This window comes from Salmo salar, chromosome 16, assembly GCF_965601325.2.
Source record: "Salmo salar chromosome 16, fSalSal1, whole genome shotgun sequence".
Lineage (NCBI taxonomy): Eukaryota > Metazoa > Chordata > Actinopteri > Salmoniformes > Salmonidae > Salmo > Salmo salar.
In genome coordinates, this window is record NC_138306.1 from 13,137,363 (window position 1) to 13,156,550 (window position 19,188).

At 42.5% G+C, this 19,188-nt stretch overlaps 1 protein-coding gene across 4 annotated transcripts; it reads right to left on the reverse strand.

The window, feature by feature from the left end:
* Positions 1–607: 607 nt before the first annotated feature.
* Positions 608–18,873, reverse strand: LOC106573231 (WT1 transcription factor). 4 transcript variants are annotated; one of them, XM_082962533.1, is made up of 9 exons: positions 17,963–18,873; positions 13,362–13,478; positions 12,195–12,297; positions 7,021–7,104; positions 4,623–4,722; positions 2,444–2,588; positions 2,237–2,326; positions 1,939–2,022; positions 608–1,627 (listed from the first exon to the last, which is right to left on the reverse strand). In XM_082962533.1, exons 1-9 carry the CDS (start codon positions 18,360–18,362, stop codon positions 1,506–1,508), a joined length of 1,245 nt encoding a protein of 414 aa, XP_082818659.1. In that variant the 5' UTR covers positions 18,363–18,873; the 3' UTR covers positions 608–1,505. The 4 variants fall into 4 exon arrangements, with proteins under 4 accessions (XP_082818659.1, XP_014003554.1, XP_014003553.1 ...); XM_014148079.3 differs by having other exon boundaries at positions 1,930–2,022; positions 17,963–18,867; XM_014148078.3 differs by lacking the exon at positions 7,021–7,104 and having other exon boundaries at positions 17,963–18,855.
* Positions 18,874–19,188: the final 315 nt, after the last annotated feature.

Consider the following 19,188-nt stretch of genomic DNA (forward strand, 5'->3'; position numbering starts at 1 on the left):
GTTCATTTTGAAATTGTACCAAGCTTTTTGTTTGTTGTTTGCACAGAGACAGTGCATTTACGTGGATGTCGAATGATAAAGAAAATTCACAACTTAAAGTGGATATTTTTTTCTTGTTTGAAAAACAACAATAGTGGATTAAAAGTGTATTTTTTCTAAGTGCAGGGAGAGTGCATAGCTTAATTAAGATGAATAGTCCCAAGGAACAGTGAGTTTGAGAGAAAACACGTTTATGTTTATCTGCGTCTCCTGTTTCACTCAGAAGTCAAGGAATTTGAAAAGAATCTCCTCAGAGATAAAGAAAGCAGCGGATGTTAGCTACAGTCAAGAATTCTATTTTGTTATCATAACTATTTTTATTCGGAGACCGGGCCAGTATAAGCCTCCTCTGGTAACTTGTGTCAGGTGACTTACAAGGGGTCACGACCTGGTCAGGTTACGGTCTGGTCAGTGGGTCTCAGGAGCGCGGTTGATCAGCCCTGTTAGTGAAGGCAAAAGTAACTCAACACTGGTCCCTGAGCCCACACAGCTGCCCAGGCAGTCTGCACACTCCGAGAGGGCTTTAATACAGAATTCAATGGGAAAAATAACAACAACAACAACAGAATCAGTATATATACTGTATAAAAACAGTAAGAACAATACAGTTTAAACACATGGGAACAGACCGTAATGTACTTATAATACATTTCAGAGTAAAAAAAAAAAAAAAACAGAAAAAAACTATTAAGTGTTTTATGACATGAAATACACACTTAAAAAAGCATTTCCTGGATCTATCGAAGTAGTTCTAGTCTAAACTATAATACTTAAGTCACATTTTTCCATGGCAAGAATATTAATGCAATCCATGGTCCAGTATTATTATTTACATCATTTAATATGACAACTTCTTGGCCACATAGCCAGTGTGCCCGATACATCTTTTTTAAAACTCACAGCCCCAAAATCCACTGTCAAAGTGAAACAATATTTACAAACAACATCACAGACAAAAGCGGATATAGTGTAGCTTTACGTTTCAACTACCCGGTGCAGATCAAATCAAAAACACAGGGATGTGGACTGAACAATAGCGATGATGAAGATACTGTCGGACCAATGTCCCCCTTTCCAGAAATCCCCCTTTCCAGAAATCATTCCAGTGAAAGATTTTAATTCACAAAAGTATGATCAAATAAATTAGTCTGTAATACTTCAAATGAGAAATGGGCACAAAGGTTATACACATCTATAGAACACCGACAAGCGATAGAAACTGTTTGGTTTCCTCATTAAATATATCTCACTAAAATAACCCTCTGAATCAGAGCGTATGAACAGAGGACTGTCCCTAGGTGGCACTGTTTGGAGAACTGTCCGTTGGTGAGGCTGTACAGTAACGTGCAGATGAACAATGTTGTCGGCCTCCTGCTCTGCTGCTGCTCCCCCGTGCGAGCTGGAGGATTCAGTCTCATGTAGGGAGGGAGGGTGTTTGAGAGCAGTGAGGCTGGCTAAGATCCGGCTCAGATGGCCAGCTGGAGCTTGGTCAGGTTCCTCTGGTGCATGTTGTGGTGACGAACCAGCTCATCGGACCTGGCAAACTTCTTCTGACAGTTGGGCCATCTGCAGTTGAATGGCTTCTCACCTAGGAGAGTGAGCGGGAGAGAGAGAGAGAGAGCTGTTAGGGAGTATTGTGGTTTAAACCTAACTGAAGGGGAGGAAGAGATGAATGAATTGCCTATGATAATTTTCGATCACTTTCAGTAACAGGTAATTTGTTACAATGAACTGACTTAACCTATTTTCATCCAGTATGATAACGTACCGTAGATTAGTTGAAATACTAAACCACCAAAGCCTTGAGACGTTACCTACCGACTGTTCATGAAAAAGTGAAGTAACTAGCTAAGTAATAAGCAGAATGTGGAAAAATCAAAGTTTACGCACTTGTTTTACCTGTATGAGTCCGGGTGTGGGTCTTAAGGTGGTCAGACCGTGAGAACTTTCTCTGACACGTCTCGCACTGGAACGGTTTAACCCCTAGGCACACACACACATACACACACACACACACACAAAGAGAGAGACAGAGTAGAGCAGAGGCCAGGAGAGGAGCCATTCCAAAGGGAGCACGAGCTATAGCGTTCTATTTACAACACAGAGGGCAGAGAGATGGAGGGAGCTCGAGCAGAGAAGCTGAAAAGAGGGAAAAGGAACAAGAAAAAAGAAGCAGTGGGATAGAGAGAGAGCAAACCTGTGTGCCTTCGCTGGTGTCTCTTCAGCTGGTCTGACCTGGAGAACCTTCGTCCACAGTCGGTGAAGTCACACTGGTAGGGCTTCTCACCTGGAGCGAGGGCCCAGGGGAACACAGAGAGGGCTTTGGTACAGCAAGACCTGAATCACTGATCCACTGGTATGTTAGTCTCATGAGCGCTTGATCTATGGCTGCTCTGGCTCTTACCTGTGTGTTTTCTGCTGTGCATCTGCAGGTGGGACAGCTTGAAGTACCGTTTGTTGCAGCCAGGATATGTGCACATGAACGGCCTCTTCTCACTGGTCTCTGAGCGAACAATGGCAGGGGCGATACCTGGCACCCGTCGGACATCCTGAGAAAGGGCGCGCGCACACACACACACACACACACACACACACACACACACACACACACACACACACACACACACACACACACACACACACACACACACACACACACACACACACAGTGTGCCATGATACAAGTTTAGAACCACGACATATCATACGAAGAGATAATAGTAACTAAGCTACCCACTAGTTTATTCCAGTAAAAGGTAACCCAAAAATAATAACATTTTTTTTTTTTAAAGCAGAAGAAGTGTAATTACCTTGCTAAGGGGGGCTTCATTATACTGGAATTAGCTGTAAAATGATTGGTCAAATTTACTCCATGCCACTGATTTACTCTCTAAAGCAGTTAGTCACAGACGTTAGGCAGACCCCATCTCAGTTGTCCGTGCCCCCCTGTGCTCCACTCTCTCCTCCCTTTCTCTCTCTCTCCCTCCCTCCCTCCCTCCCTCCCCTCCCTCCCTCCCTCCCAGACCCTGATACCCATCTGCTGTCCATTAGCAGGCGCTTAGTGTAATGGGCTCTGTGGGCACACGGGCGCTCTAATAAATAGCGTTAGCAGCCTATTGATAAGCAAATTACTTCAGTGTTTTATGGCACTACCGTATGCCTGCCTTGTCCCTCGTCTAGACGCCCCACTTCACGGAGGGGGCAAAGCCAATGATGGGATTGTCAAATAAAAAGCTTTCTGAGCACCAAGTGTCCACGTACAACTTGAACATGACTTTCAAAAAATATACACTGAGTACACCAAACATTAGGAACACCTTCCTAGTATTGAGTTGCACCCCCCTATCTTTTTGCCCTCAGAACAGCCTCAATTCGTCGGGGCATGGACTCTACAAGGGGTCGAAAGCGTTCCACAGGGATGCTGGCCCATGTTGACTCCAATGCTTCCCACAGCTGTGTCAAGATGGTTTGATGGCCTTTGGGTGGTGGACCATTCTTGACACACACAGGAAACTGCTGAGCGCCTACTACCATACGCCATTCAAAGGCACGTAAATCTTTTGTCTCGCCCATTCACCCTCTGAATGGCCCACATACACAATCAATGTCTCAATTGTCTCAAGGCTTAAAAATCCCCTTTAACCTGTCTCCTCCCCTTCATCTACACTGATTGAAGTGGATGTAACAAGTGAGATCAATAAGGAATCATAGCTTTCACCTGGATTCACCTGGTCAGTCTGTCATGGAAAGAGCAGGTGTTCTTAATGTTTTGTACACTCAGTGTACTTTTGTGTGATTAAGCATACCTATGCGATTCATTTTGTGAATGAGGTTTTCCTGAATTCATTTCACTTGAGAACAATGAGAAGGGAGAAAGAGAGGGATGAAGTACCAAAAGTCCCATTTTTCAACGGGAATAGGTCTGGAGAATCTCTGCTCTCTCTGTGCTTTAAAGCTGCTGACGGACATTAATGAAGAGCTAATGATTTATTAACATGGGCCTGCGTAAGGAACCTGTGGCTTTATTGCTAATGGATTTCTTGAAAGTGATTCCTCGTCCCTTTTCATCCTGAGATGCCTTTTAAATGTCTCAACTGTTCTGGCAGAGGACTGCTTCCTCTCGCATAGTCTGCTCATTGCGTAAGGCTATTTTCTCCTCTCTCTCTCTCTCTCTCTCTCTCTCTCTCTCTCTCTCTCTCTCCCTCTCCCTCTCCCTCTCCCTCTTGTACTGTGTCTCTCCCACCTCCTCCTCTTCTGCCAGCACCCGTGCAGTGCCTGGAGCTCGGGAGTAGAGGATGACCTTGTGCTGGCATTTAGGGAGTGTGTGTGTGTGTGTGTGTGTGTGTGTGTGTGTGTGTGTGTGTGTGTGTGTGTGTGTGTGTGTGTGTGTGTGTGTGTGTGTGTGTGTGTGTGTGTGTGTGTGTGTGTGTGTGTGTGTGTGTGTGTGTTCATGCAAGAAAGTGTTGGTCTGTGCTCCACGTCCCGACCTTGGCCCTGATCACATAAGCAAAGATGTGTATGGAGAGAGGAATCAGAGTGTGACCTGGGTGCGAACTCAGAATCCATGAGAGGATGGAACTGACCTGTATGCCTCTGAATACTCCATGGGTGTGGATGCGGTACTGGGTGCTGCAGCTATAGACCATGGGATTGCTGGGGTCACTCTCATAGCCCGTAGCAAGGCTGTCCACAGAAAGAAAGACACAAAAGCATTTTTAGTGAGGAAATATGTGACTGTTTCCTATTTTGTCTGCCAAATTACAATTCACATAAAAGCTGTTCAAGAGCATTCAGCAGTTTTAGGAGCAATGAAAAAGGACTGAGTGAAAGGCAAGAAAATGTAGGATGAATTGTAGCATGAATTGTAGGATGAATGGCTATTATCTTTCACGACGTTAAATGTACTGTAAAATGTTGCCGTAAACGGCCCACTCCTGAAATATCGGGGAAAGTTGTTAAGAAAGGGTCTCCCACTCCTAAATAAAGGTTGTCGTTTAAGCGTTTCCCAGTCTTATCTATGTAAGCCAGTTCAGCAAAGTTGCATTGGCATTGTATTTCAATAGCACGCACAGCAGGTAAAAGCTCCCAATAAATAAATGCAGTGAAATCACCAGCTATAACTTGTCTTGACATAGGGGCAAATTGCTCTACGGGTCACAGCGCAGTATATTCACCTAAAGTATCCAAAGTGGATCTCGGAGGAAAGACTAATGGTTAACTTCCTGTCATTCCCAGATTTATTCATATGGCTAGGCGGTAAACTGGCCTCTCACTCTAACCCTGGATTAACAAAAATTCAAGCTGCATACTAACTTATTTTTCTTCCATAAATAAGGGCCTGTTTTAGTAAATCAAAGAGGAACTGGTTAACACCGCAAGACGTCCTGCCAAAACTTGTTGTCACCCACACACGACTCTCAATCAAATAGACGTACAGGATAAGGACGTACAGTAGCACAAAAGGACAATGATACATTGTAGTATATGTAGAAATAGGAAACACAGGTCAGGTATTGTGTACTAACCTACTTATTTTATGAGATAAAAAAAACAATTCAATTTAGAAATGAATGCGAATAGCCTCCGAAAGTATTCATTAAACTTGGTTCAGTTACATACACTGTAGCTATTTCAAGACAGCTAAGGGTCACATCTAGTTTCATAATAACCAGATGGCAATACCGTTATATTATTAGTCTTACAAATCTGTCCGTCATTTTTGTATTTCATGGAAGGAGGGGGTTGTATCCTGTACAGTTAAATTATGAATACATGGTTGAGAAGGCATAAAGCTGTATTTGTCTCTGCTCTTTCCAAGGATAGCCGGAGTCGGGACAGTGCAAGCTGCATAATGCAATAAATCTCCTCACAGTTCATTCATTCACTCATTCACTGTGGAGCTAAACACCTCAAGCTCACGTTAATGTATGCATCCAGGGCCTGGGGAGAGAGACGGGGCCTGGGGAGAGAGACGGGGGAGTGGTGGCGTTTATCTGGAAGAGGCACATGCATACTTTGGCGTGAGTCCCTGGAGATGAGACTCCAAGTCTGATTTTCCACAGCCTAAGCACCAGAGTCCCTCTCATTTAGCAGCAGATTAATCATTCGGTCACCCCGGCCTTTGCTGGCTTTTTTGGGGAGGTGGTGGAAGGGTCAGACCCTCCCCTCCAGTCTAACTGAGCCCTGGCTCTGTAACCCTGGCTGGAGAATCCCAGGGGGAAAGCCATCCCATTGTGTACTGATCCACTTCCACTACTCCCCAGTGCAGGGCCCTTCCCCTCCATTACATGTCCCACTGTGGTCAAGGCTAATGCCCCGCACGGGAAAATTATAGCAGGATACATTTCACAGGACATACAAAACAGAGAAGCTAATTTAACATGCACACGATCCCTGGCGAAAACAGAAACAGAGAGGGGGTTCGGGAGGAGGTGGAAAGGGAGTTAGAAAAAGAGGGCCACTAAAAACGGCAAGAAAGCAAGAATGAAAGAGGATATTTTCATTACAGCACTAAAGCAAGAGAAAAAGTGATGTTTCCCCCTCAAATGGAAATAGCCCTCTGAAACGATCCTAGACTCACTATCATGGCTTGTCACCTTTAACATATCAGGGTCACACACAGGCAAGGAAAACATCCGAAATCACCATTACAGGCACAACCGAACTTGCTAAAATAAAACAACAAGCAACCTGTATGCGACTTCTGTGATAGGAGGTATTTTCTTCTTTCTAATCACCTCAGTGAGAAATGACAGGGCCCCTGTGGAGTCCCACTCTGTCGCTAAATCAAATACTTCAGCAATGCCAGTGAGTGGTCAAATGTGTGATTTAATGAAGGGAGCCACCCACCCCCTCCCTCCCTCCGCCTCCGCCCCCTCCACCAACCCCCTCTGCTATTCTGAGACAAGTGCAGGTTAATGACTGTTAATCCAGATCAGATAGGAATTTTTCAGATGACAGGAACTGGTCATGTCGACATACCTCTTAATGGTGGAAGCCAGCGTGTTAACAGGGTTGCATGCCGTACATTCCAGCTGAGATGCCATTTGATATAAATGATCACCGCTTGGAATGTATTCCTTCGGGCGAAGACGTCCAGCGGTGGCACCACTGTTTTCAGTGTAGACAAGCTCCACAAGGGAGTCAGAGGATTATAACATTTGGCCCCATCTATACAAGTGCATCCTGGGTAACAGCTCTTGAATACACTACACAATGAGGATCCTCCCACACTAATAATTACAGCCCTCCATCACTCAGAACCAAATAGCAATCCGTTAATAAGCATCAGACGCCAGGACCATTAGTTAACCTGCCAGGTGCTTTCCCAAACGCATACTTTAGATTTATTGGGACAGTAACCGAAAGGTCGCTGGTTCAAATCCCCGAGCTGACTAGGTGAAAAAGATGTTGATGTGCCCTTGAGCAATGCACTTAACCCTAATTGCTCCTGTAAAGTCGCTCTGGATAAGAACGTCCGCCAAATGACTGAAATGTCAACGTAAATCACTGCCGCCCCTGACATCACATCGTTTTATCATACCACAGGAACAGCTCACTGCGCTGGGATGCTCTGGTGCCTGGTACCCTGCAAATTGACTGTAGTAGCCTACACTCTGTTTGGTACCTACATACAATAAGGGAGAGTGGAGTATCTTGAATCATTTGTTACATTCAGTATCACTCCGTCAAGGGAAACATAGTATTATTTCTATCAAAGATATCTACACGTATATTAGGATGTTGTCTATCTCTGGAAATAATCAGAATTCATGTAAACATTACAGATTTGAAAAAGCTTGTCAAAAAAAAAAAGTGGTCTCTTGGCACAATTTATGGGGTAAATTGTGCTTAGGGCCAGGGTAAGCATTGGGACTCATCTCTAACACTTTGTAAAAAAAACACTTTTAACAATAGGTCTGGCCCTGGTGTAACATCATATCCCAGTGATAATGCCTTGCATTACACATGGGAAGACAACACTTCAATTGTGGCCTAGCCCTAGAGGGGGGGCACCCATCTGAGGATGGCATTTTTCATCATTTCAACTTGACTAAGCACACAAATGCGAGGTGTCTTCAAAATGCTATGTATATTATGCATAAAACTGACAAAATGTAATCATCATTTGTATGGGGTAGATTGATTAGCCATTTGCTCAACTTGCCCCTTGCCAAATGGCACAATTTACACCAAAGCAACCATTTTTACTATTAGCCCACACAGCTACAAGAATGCACTTTAATGCTAGGTTTAAGACCTCATATTGTAGCTTACAGAGCTTACCCAAACTGTCTTACAACGATCTACTTTGGTTTAGATACAAGCATCTTGAAACCTATAACACAATAAATTCTTGAACTCTTTTACCTCACTTGCTTACCGCTTTTTCCATGTGGTTTATTTCTTCACAGACTCCATGAAATGATGACCTCTTCCTAAATATTTGGTCACATGATTCATTTTGTGTATGGTTTTCTAAAAATAAGTGGTGGCTCAACTAACCCTTTGGCACGACTTACCCCACGTTCCCCAACAGTGCTCAGAAGAGTTAGACTTTTTAGGCTGTAGTTTTTTAGTTCAAATCAATTCAGCAATTTGGATGACAGAAAGTTTCATAGTTCTGTCTTGAGGGTTAAAAGATGAAGAAGGGTGTGCCCACTTAGTACACTGCAGTGGCAACCCGTCATTCAGGGCAGGTGGGGCAGAGCCTGTTTTGAGCCCCACATTTTTGGCAAAAAATGTGGTGGGGCTTGCCTGTTTTGCATGTTATTTTGGCATTAATACGTGTCATATATCAGTTTGCAAACAATGTAAAAAGTATATATATATACATCATTGAGTTAATAAAGCTGCACACAAACATGGTCTCTTTTTTGTTTTCTTGAGTAAGGTAGCTCCAAAATGCAGGTGTTTCAGCCTAGCTCAGTGCTTTCTGTGTTGGTGGGGCAAGCCAGCAGGAAATACGGAGCGGTGTGCCGTGATTGGCTCAGTGTTCTGTCACTCATGGGGAAACTACTTCACCGCGAAGTCTAAGGGGAGACCTCGAAAATTCAAGCCCTTTGGGTTCTAACATAGAGATACATTAGAAGTGCCCATCCAAGAAGGCTCAAAGTCATTGGCCACAGATATAATGATGTCAAATCACGTTATAGGTACAGTAGCTGATCATGTCAACATCATACTTTCAAAATCTTAGCTAGCAGTCATCATCATCAATCAAGTCGACAATCTACTGGCAAATCCTTTTCAATCCTTGTCATTTGAAGATAAATAATGAAGAGAAATTATAGATAAAGCGTATCGGTGCTCATCGGCCATAAACATTACACAACAAGTTGGAAATCGTAAATTCAACAATGAGTGGTTTGGAAGGAAGTGACTACAGCAAAAGGTGAGTCCAAAAACGTATTGTTTGCTGCTGCATAAATGATGTAATATGCCAGGGAGATATGTATACTGTAGCTAAAAAAGTAATATTAAGTGTATGTTGTGTAGTAAGATGTTAGTAGCCGATGTGCCTCACCCTAATAATTGAATAATCTTAATTTTGCCGACTGTTCTGATTTGGTGTTGCACGTGTACATGTAGCCTATAGCCTGTTTTAGAGAAATGTAATCATTGAATATTGTAAGAGCATTCATTGTCTGCTTATATGGCCCGTTTATTTATCCTGCGGTTCTGACTTGGTGTACAGGGAGAACACTGTAAGAACGGCCTATGTTCTGAATTCTGTCGCTGTACATTTCAAAAGTGCTGAACAAATAGTTATAGTGGCAACGTCCGTCCTAGCTCGCTCATTAATGAAATTACGGATTGCCTCTAATCCACTCGTCTTTCCCTTATGCCATAGCTTGTACATCTCAATTGTCAGTAGAAACCACATTTGTTTAAACAAGTCCGTCTATGTTTTTTTAAAGGCAGTAAATGAGGCTGAATGAACTGTTTCACTGCCAGACAAGGCTCTGCTGATAGCCAGGTGTAGCAGTGGTAAGGTGTTGGGACTGCTGTTGGGACTCTGCTGTTGGGACAGCTTTATGTAGGCCACTACACAACAGTTTTTGGGCACCGTTTGTCACCGTTATCATGCAATTAATGTATTGTTTAGTGTTGTGTGGTGGCTTTGATGGGCATGCATAATAAAAAATTTTTTTTTTGCACCACCAAGATTTACATGCTAAAATTGCCACTGGTACACTGTGAACTTTCTCTAAACCATGACTGTACAAGGTAGGTAAAGTCCTCTATGGCAAGTTCTATACATACCTGAGACTTAATCTCTTGATAAAATCACCAAATGTTTGGGTATTTTGATTTAAGGTGCTCTAAAGTTTTTTTGGGGGGGACACCAGTCTTCATCCTCTGCACCAGCGCTTCCCAAAGAAACCTTGTTCCTAGCTTGTTTTTACTTAATGTACTTCCAAATCATTAGAAAGTGCATAACTGTAGTCTCACTGTATAAATACAGAGCTGTTGGTACCAGGAATTTGATTAGAGAGCGGCTTTGATTTGAGTATTCCCAGCCCCTTCCCTTCCCCAACAGATATCTGCCAGATATCAGGAGCAGAACCTGAAGAATGGGCTTCCAGACCATGTATCCAGTCTGTCTAACACACTCCTTTTATCTACTATCCTCTTATTTTGAATCTTTATGTTCCCTTGAGCTGAAAACAAAATGTTAAAGCTATTCGAGGAATGCAAGCTAATTTTGTGCCGTCTCAAGACCAGTGACTTAACAGCAGTGGTGTAAAGTACTTAAGTAAAAATATTTTAAAGTACTACTTAAGTAGTTTTTTGGGGTATCTGTACTTTACTTTACTATTCATATTTTTGACAACTTTTACTTTTACTCCACTACATCCCTAAAGAAAATAATGTACTTCTTACTCCAAACATTTTCCCTGACACCCAAAAGTACTCGTTACATTTCGAATGCTTAGCAGGACAGGAAAATGGTCCAATTCACGCACATCAAGAGAACATCTCTGGTCATTTCTACTGCCTCTTATCTGGCAGACTCACTAAACACAAATGCTTCGTTTGTAAATGATGTCTTCGTGTTAGAGTGTGCCTATCCGTAAAATAATAAAACAAGAGAATGGTGCCTTCTGATTTGCTTGATATAGTGAATATGAAATGATTTATACTTTTACTTTTGATACTTAAATATATTTTAGCAATTACATTTACTTTTGATACATAAGTAAATTTAAAACCAAATACATTTAGACTTTTACTCAAGAGGTATTTTACTGGGTGACTTTCACTTTTACTTGAGTCATTTTCTCTTTAAGGTATCTTTACTTTTACTCAAGTATGACAATTGGGTACTTGTTCTACCACTGGTTAACAGTTGTGCGAGGTTACAATGGGGATCTCTCCACTCAGAGGACAGTGAGCTACTTTTTAGGAAGAATTCAACATTGGTCTAAGACTGGAAAGCAGTAGTGGATTACACTGTTTATCTTGGCCTGCTGAGCACTGCTTCTGTCTTGACAACTTTTATGAGTTTATCTGGACATGGTCCTCATCCATACCATCTACGCAGTGTATTGAAGTATTTTTTCCGCCAGACAACTAACTTTCAACGTAAACACAACACGGTAAATGTGCTTTTATATTATACTATTCTTTGTCAAGAAGGACTGCGGTGGATTTAGTCCAATGGAAAGTTTTGAGAGTACAAAGTCGACAAACGGCTTTATTTTGATCATTTCCTGACTGAAAATCAGGATATTCGCCTTCTGTCCAACTTCCTTTCAATGTTACTTTACTTCCTCTAACCACTGGGCGTGCTCAATGGCAGCGTGACTTTTCTACATTTCATTGTAAAACCACAATGTTGATGATTATTGTCTTAGCAGACAATCTGGCTGAGGTCAGCGCAACCTTGGCCAGACTAGGACTACTACACAGGTGAACATCCTGTACAGATTGTCCTTAGAGCATCCGAGCCACCTTTTAACAAGACTATAGTCACTACAAACAGGATTCCTTAGTAAGATTTCTTTGTTACATTAGATGACAGGTGAGTGGTAGGACTATTCGACCGGGGCTTATGTGACTGATAAGGATGGGGCAAAGGTGAGTGGCAGGGATGTGATGTCAGGTATGGGCAAGTGAAGGTACTGTAGGGGGGAGGCTCCAGCGCCTACCTGTTGTAAGGGTTCCTTAGCAGTAGGGCTTGGCTGCCTGCACAGCTGTCTGATGGGGTGTGACATCCATACACGGGTGGAGGGACAGGATACTGCTGCTCACCTACACAAACAGACAAATTAAACCGTTACTGTTCATCTCAATTATCACCTCACCAACTAAACACATTACAGATTGAGAATTGAAACAATATCGTGGGACAGTCCTAAGGATAAAAGACAGCTTCACGACTGCACTGGAAGTGAGTTCCCCGATTCTTTAGTTCTCTCGACAACCCAGACGCACAGCTATGAGAGAGTAACAACAGTAAACATTTTTGTCTGACGGTTAATTTTCTGTGCGTGAACAAACAAAATGTTTCAAATGAAGCACTCTGCTGTTGTATGAGTGACGTGGGTATGGGTTAAAGAAAGAAGGGCTACATTAGCTATAAATCTTTCAGGGAACTCATCTCTGGTCGAATGGATCCTTCTCTGAGAAAAACTATCCTGAAATGGAAATTGTGAAAGAAACCTGTGACCTGTGGCCGAATGTACACAGCACTTATACAAACAAGAGGCTCTTCTTTGAAGCCGTAAAGCACACTGAATCTTTTTGCTTTTTCAAAGTGCAAATGAAGGATCTCTGCTTTGGCTCTGCCTCCACATATTGTGAATGGGTCCCAGGGCAGTTCTAAACATTCCAAAAATCTTGTATCGCTGTTTCCTACAGTTATCATTTCCACGAAGAGAGTCTGAAATTTACAACATCACAGTCATAAAATTAACAACACACGTCCAGCCGTTTACTAACAGGAGGGCCATGGATGAAGAAAAGGAAAATGAAAAACCCAAGATGGTAGTGATTTAGGACACTGACGTGAAGGTCACTGTAAGACTTAACCTCGCAGTGACTTTAAGATGGAGGCCACTCCCTAGGCGAGGAGTACGGAGTTCACAATACACGTGTTTACACACATATATACTTGAATATTCGCTCGCTCGCTCGCTCACACACACACACACGCACACACACACACACACACACACACACACACACACACACACACACACACACACACACACACACACACACACACACACACACACACACACACACACACACACACACACACACACACACACACACACAAGCAGGAATCTAGGTGAGAATATTGTGCTGTTTACCCATACTGGTCTGCTGAGCGAGGGAGTCTTCATGTTTAAAGGAGTGGTTGGGGAACTGGGAGGAGTGGTGTGTGGGAGTGTGACCGTAATTAGTGGTACCATCGAAAGCACTGTAACCTGTAAAGACAAAGAAGAACGGTTTAGAAAAAAACGAAATGAATAATGTCAAGGTTTTCAGACCATGGAAAGTACGTAAAAACGTGTTTACATGTGAAAAGTGACTTTATAAATTCTGAATTAGCTCGTCCGTTAACATTCAGCACCATAACCCTTTGTACTGAATGGGCAGGTAAATGACCTTCCTCCTCCCTCCTCAAACTCCAGTTGCCCCTGCGTTGGGGTGAGAGTGAAAGCGTCCGGAGTGAAAACAAACTGTGGCAGGACACTGGAGGGCTGACACCAGGTTCAAGGCTTAATCATGTCTATGTCTGACCCAGGGTGGAGCACCAGTTCATCAATCACACATCAACCAACACCGACGCCAGTAAGTACACACCACAGCCACTTTCACCAGCGCCCCAGCAGGGTTTACTCAAAACTCATTAAAGAGCTCTATTTGTCTTCCTCTCATCTCTGTCTTGACAGTGGAGAGGAGGACAGGACTGATCCCCATTACAGTAGGCCTACATAGGGCTGGGTAGCCTCCTGGGCTGGTCTGGGACACAAGGGGGTATGTGAAGGGCACTGCCCAGGGAGTTTGTGTGGTAGTGTCCTCACCTTAAACCAGTCTGCTTTACGCACTGCAGTAGAGCGGGATGTGAAGAAATACCAAATGCACCTATATGGCAGGATTTTCTGCCATATATATATATATATATATATATATATATATATATATATATATATATATATATATATACAGTGCCTTTGGAAAGTATTCAGACTTCTTGACTTTTTCCACATGTTGTTACGTTACAGCCTAATTCTAAAATTGATTAATTAAATAAAAATCCTCAGCAGTCTGCACACAAAACCCAATAATGACAATGTAAAAAAACAGAAATACCTTGTTTACATAAGTATTCAGATCCTTTGCTATGAGATTCGAAATTGAGCTCAGGTGCATCCTGTTTCCATTGATTATCCTTAAGATGTTTCTACAACTTGATTGGAGTCTACCTGTGGTAAATTCAATTGATTTGGAAAGGCACACACCTGTCTATATAAGGTCCCACAGTTAGCAGTGCATGTCAGAGCAAAAACCAAGCCATGAGGTTGAAGGAATTGTCCGAAGCGCTCCGAGACAGCATTGTGTCAAGACACAGATCTGGGGAAGGGTACCAAAACATTTCTGCAGCATTGAAGGTCCCTAAGAACACAGTGGCCGCCATCATTCTTAAATGGATGAAGTTTGGAACCACCAAGACTCTTCCCAGGGCTGGCTGCCTGGCCAAACTGAGCAATTGGGGGAGAAGGGTCTTGGTCAGGGAGGTGACCAAGAACCCGATGTTCACTCTGACAGAGCTCCAGAGTTCGTCTGTGGAGATGGGAGAACCTTCCAGAAGGACGAGCATCTCTGCAGCACTCCACCAATCAGGCCTGACAGCCCGCTTGGAGTTTTCCAAAAGGAACCTAAAGGACTCAGACCATGTGAAACAAGATTCTCTGGTCTGATGAAACTAAGCTTGAACTCTTTGGCCTGAATGCCAAGCATCACGTCTGGAGGAAACCTGGCACTATCCCTACGGTGAAGCATGGTGGTAGCAGCATCATGCTATGGGGATGTTTTTCAGAGGCAGGGACTGGGAGACTGAATATAGTCCCTGAATATCCTTGAGTGGCCCAGCCAGAGCCCGGACTTGAACCCGATCAAACATCTCTGGAGAGACCTGAAAATAGCTGTGCAGCAACGATCCCCATCCAACCTGACAGAGCTTGAGAGGATCTACAGAGAATAATGGGAGAAACTCCCCAAGTACAGGTGTGCCAAGCTTGTAGTGTCATACTCAAGAAGACTCAATGCTGTAATCGCTGCCAATGGTGATTCAACAAAGTACTGAGTAAAGGGTCTGAATACTTATGTAAATGTTATATTTAAGTTTTTTAGTTTTAATAAATTAGCAAACATTTCTAAAAACCTGTTTTTGCTTTGTCATTATGGGGTATTGTGTATAGATTGATGAGGGGGAAAAACGATTTAATCCATTTTAGAATAAGGCTGTAATGTAACAAAACGTGGAAAAAGTTAAGGGGTCTGAATACTTTCCGAAGGCACTGCATATATCTTCTAAATATAATGTGTTGAACGTTAATTGTAATAATTTATTTGATGGTCTGCTTATTACTTTTGCTGAAAAGATTATGAATCATTCACAAGCCATTTATTAAAAGGACAAGTACTCAAATGTAAATCACTGAACCACGGCCTTATGCGTATTACTTACAGTATAGTATCAATGTAATAATAAATTATAAAGAGTTTTTACTGACTCCCAAAGAGTTAAAATATTACAGAATTGTGAATTGTCAACCCGTAACCTAATCAATAGTCAGATACAAAGTGTCTAATTCTATAAATTAGTGCCTTCATCAATAAAAACGAATATCACAGTGGCTGTATAGATATTAATCAACTTCAGAATTCCATCTATATTTACCCATTAATTGTATTTCGATAAGTGTCTTTTCTTATTGTTCGTTTTGAAAAAGCAGGCCAAGAAGTAGCCTACAAATCTTGTATAAGTTACTACAGAATTTCCGTGTATTAAAAATGTTAACCAGTGTGGTAAACCAAGGGAAGTCAACAATAAAACTGTGCAACAGTTGGAATATCAGAATGATACTTAGAAACAATACATTAATTAAAAAAACTATACATAACAAAAAAGGGTTCTGAAGGGTAATATAACCCTTTGAAGGGTAATACAAATATTTGCAGTTTTTAATCATTTTGTTCAAGGAAAGTCCCTACTATAATACTTTAACTAGCCTATTCTCTTTTCCTCAGCTTCCATTCAAGTAAACGTCCCACACACACACACACACACACACACACACACACACACGGAATTACACAAGCACAAGTACACTTTAATGACCCAGACACTAATACACACAAAATACCTGTCCTCACACTAACTCGTTTTGACTTTCAAGTTTCGTATTTGAAATGTAAACAGAGCATGAATTCAGTGGATATTCCCTCAGTGACCATCATTGTATTAGTATCTAGTGAAAGTGACCCGCATGAGTCTGAGCCATGCTTGTTTGCACTGCTTGGCCAGGCACAGAAGGGGTGTGATAAGTGGGTTGAAGGTTGGACGAGCCCTTTGAAACTGATGTTATTTCTAATTAATCCTCCGTTAAAAGTGCAGACTGATTACATTTGGTGTGTGAACACTGGTGACCCCCAGCAGCCCTAAAAAGAAAATCCCAGAGCTTGACTACAAATAGCTCAGGTCAAAGTGAAACCGAGGCGTAGTAATCATTTCAAAAAGAACTTGGAAATCAGAAGCCAAGTATATGTCACACTCACAATTGGTCAGCTTCAGATCAACTTTTATTGATTTAAGGAAAGCTACTGAGATTAGTTCATGTCATAATACAAGTTTAAAAAGAATCACCTTTTTTTTCCCCCCTTAATTTGTATTACATTAGCATACTCTTCTATAGCCTATACAGTAGCCTAATGCCATGGCTAATTAATGCTCAGCATAATACTGAACGTTCAGTAGCTATGTGTATTAACCTCCCGCAGGACTCTTAAACATTTGTATTTGAGATTCAGTTGTAAAAAAAAAAACACAAGTCCACAATAAAGGCAACGTTTTTTTGTTGTGTACTCAAATGTTTAAGAGTCGTGTGGTTACATGAGCGTTGGCAACTGTATGATCAGCTGAACTATAACACAGCTACTGCTTTTAGAAGTTCAGAGATCAAATTGTACATCCATTGCTGATGAAAATAATCTATTCTGTTTGAAAGAACGCTTTGTTAAAAGGGCACATTCATTTAAATGCAATGTCAGTAATTCATAATATAATTCGTTCTGAAATAGACTCACTGCAGTGGAATATACTAATGATAAATAATTTAAACAGTACTAAGTAGAGTGAGCGGCATTAAACAATATTTTTTATATATATGTATACAATGCACTAATTATGAACTCGCTAAATCAATCATACGTTTGTGAAAATTGTGATAAGGTAATAAAGAAAAGAGCATAGCAAATGCAGAGATTTTCTAAATTGTAAACTCGTGTCAACACATCTTCATTGAATTGTGCTGACAATAAGATCCGTTAGAATCACTGACATACTACACAATAGCATAATAAAACACAAGTGTCCTTGAAATTGTGTATCTATTAATAATCTGTTTGTTTATTGATCATGAACTATACACAAATGTACATCACTAGAGTCAGCAAAAAACTGTAGGCCGGTGAAAATAGTCAAAGAATAAGAAAAGCATAAATTGCGAAATTATACAGAAGGACTAGAAACGGAACTGCTTAAAACTACTTTGAACAGCACGGAACAAATCCATTCTTTCTGAGAATTAAAATATTGTATTTAACCTAATATCAAGTCCTCGTGCATCCACAGTAACGTTTCACTACACTAATCTCCAGAATAGATGATTATGGTTAATCTTACCCTGGTTCCTGGAGGGGGGCTGGGTGTCCATACAGTTGGTCAGGTAGGGTGCGTTGCTGAACATCCTTGGCTGGCTTGGTGGGGGCTGGCTGGGTGGAGGGGGGGCCCCGAAGGCCCCGTACCTGCAGGCCCCTGTGCCAGTGAACTGGCCGGAGAAGTGCACAGTGAAGGCGCTCAGGCCGCAGTGGGGGTCCTCATGGGGGTCCCCAGAGCTCCAGCTGGGCTCCTGCTTGATGAAGGGGTGGGGGGCCAGCGAGCTGTAGGGGGTGCCAGTGTGGAAGTCCAGTACGGGGCCCCACTGAGGAGCACTGCTGACGGGCAGGGTACAGTTCCCGTTCCCCCCTGGCAAGGCTGGCACCGGGGGCAGCAGGGCATTGAGATCACGCACATCTGAGCCCATCTCTGGCGGAGCAACCGCACCCTGAAACCAGTCTGTCCAAAACCCCGACAGGGTCGCTCTGAAAATGGACCTAAGTCTTCTTCGGCGTTCTGATGTACCCCGCTCCTGGTTCTGTGGAAACTCACGTGCAACAAAGCCTCATTGTAACATAGGAAGACGGCAAACTTTTTATCTAGGGAAACACACACAATTGCCCCCAAACGAAGGGGAAACAATAGTGCTTCTTTTGTTGTGTGCTGCAGTAGTCCATGCAGTGGACAGAGAGAGGTGCTGCCTGGAGGTCCAACCTGGGGAGTGTTTCTCTCAGCTCTGTGAATGGAGGAGGAAAAAGTGGGAAGGGAGGAGAGGAGGAGAGGAGTAGCCCTCTATTCCTTTACTCATGCGTCTGTTTTCTTTAGAGCCCACAAAGCTCAAATAGAGATCTAGTGAGAAGGCTGGAGGAGGAGCCAAGGCCAATGAGCAAGAGGGATGAGAAGCTGGCTTCATTTCATTTACAGTATGGCTCCTCAGCCCCTCACTCTAAACACCTCTCTATGTACGCTCACACCATGCAGTAAGTCTAAATGGGCCTGTTTGTGTGATTTGGGGTATTTTATTAGGATCCCCATTAGCTGTTGTGAAAGCAGCAGCTACTCTTCCTGGGGACCACACAAAACATGAAACATGACATAATACAGAACATGAATAGACTAAAACAGCTCAAGGACAGAGCTACATACATGTAAAACATGAAACATAGCCTACATACACACAGAATATCTAGGTCAAACAGGGAAGAGGCATTGTGACATGAGGTGTTGCTTTATCTGTTTTTTTGGAACCAGGT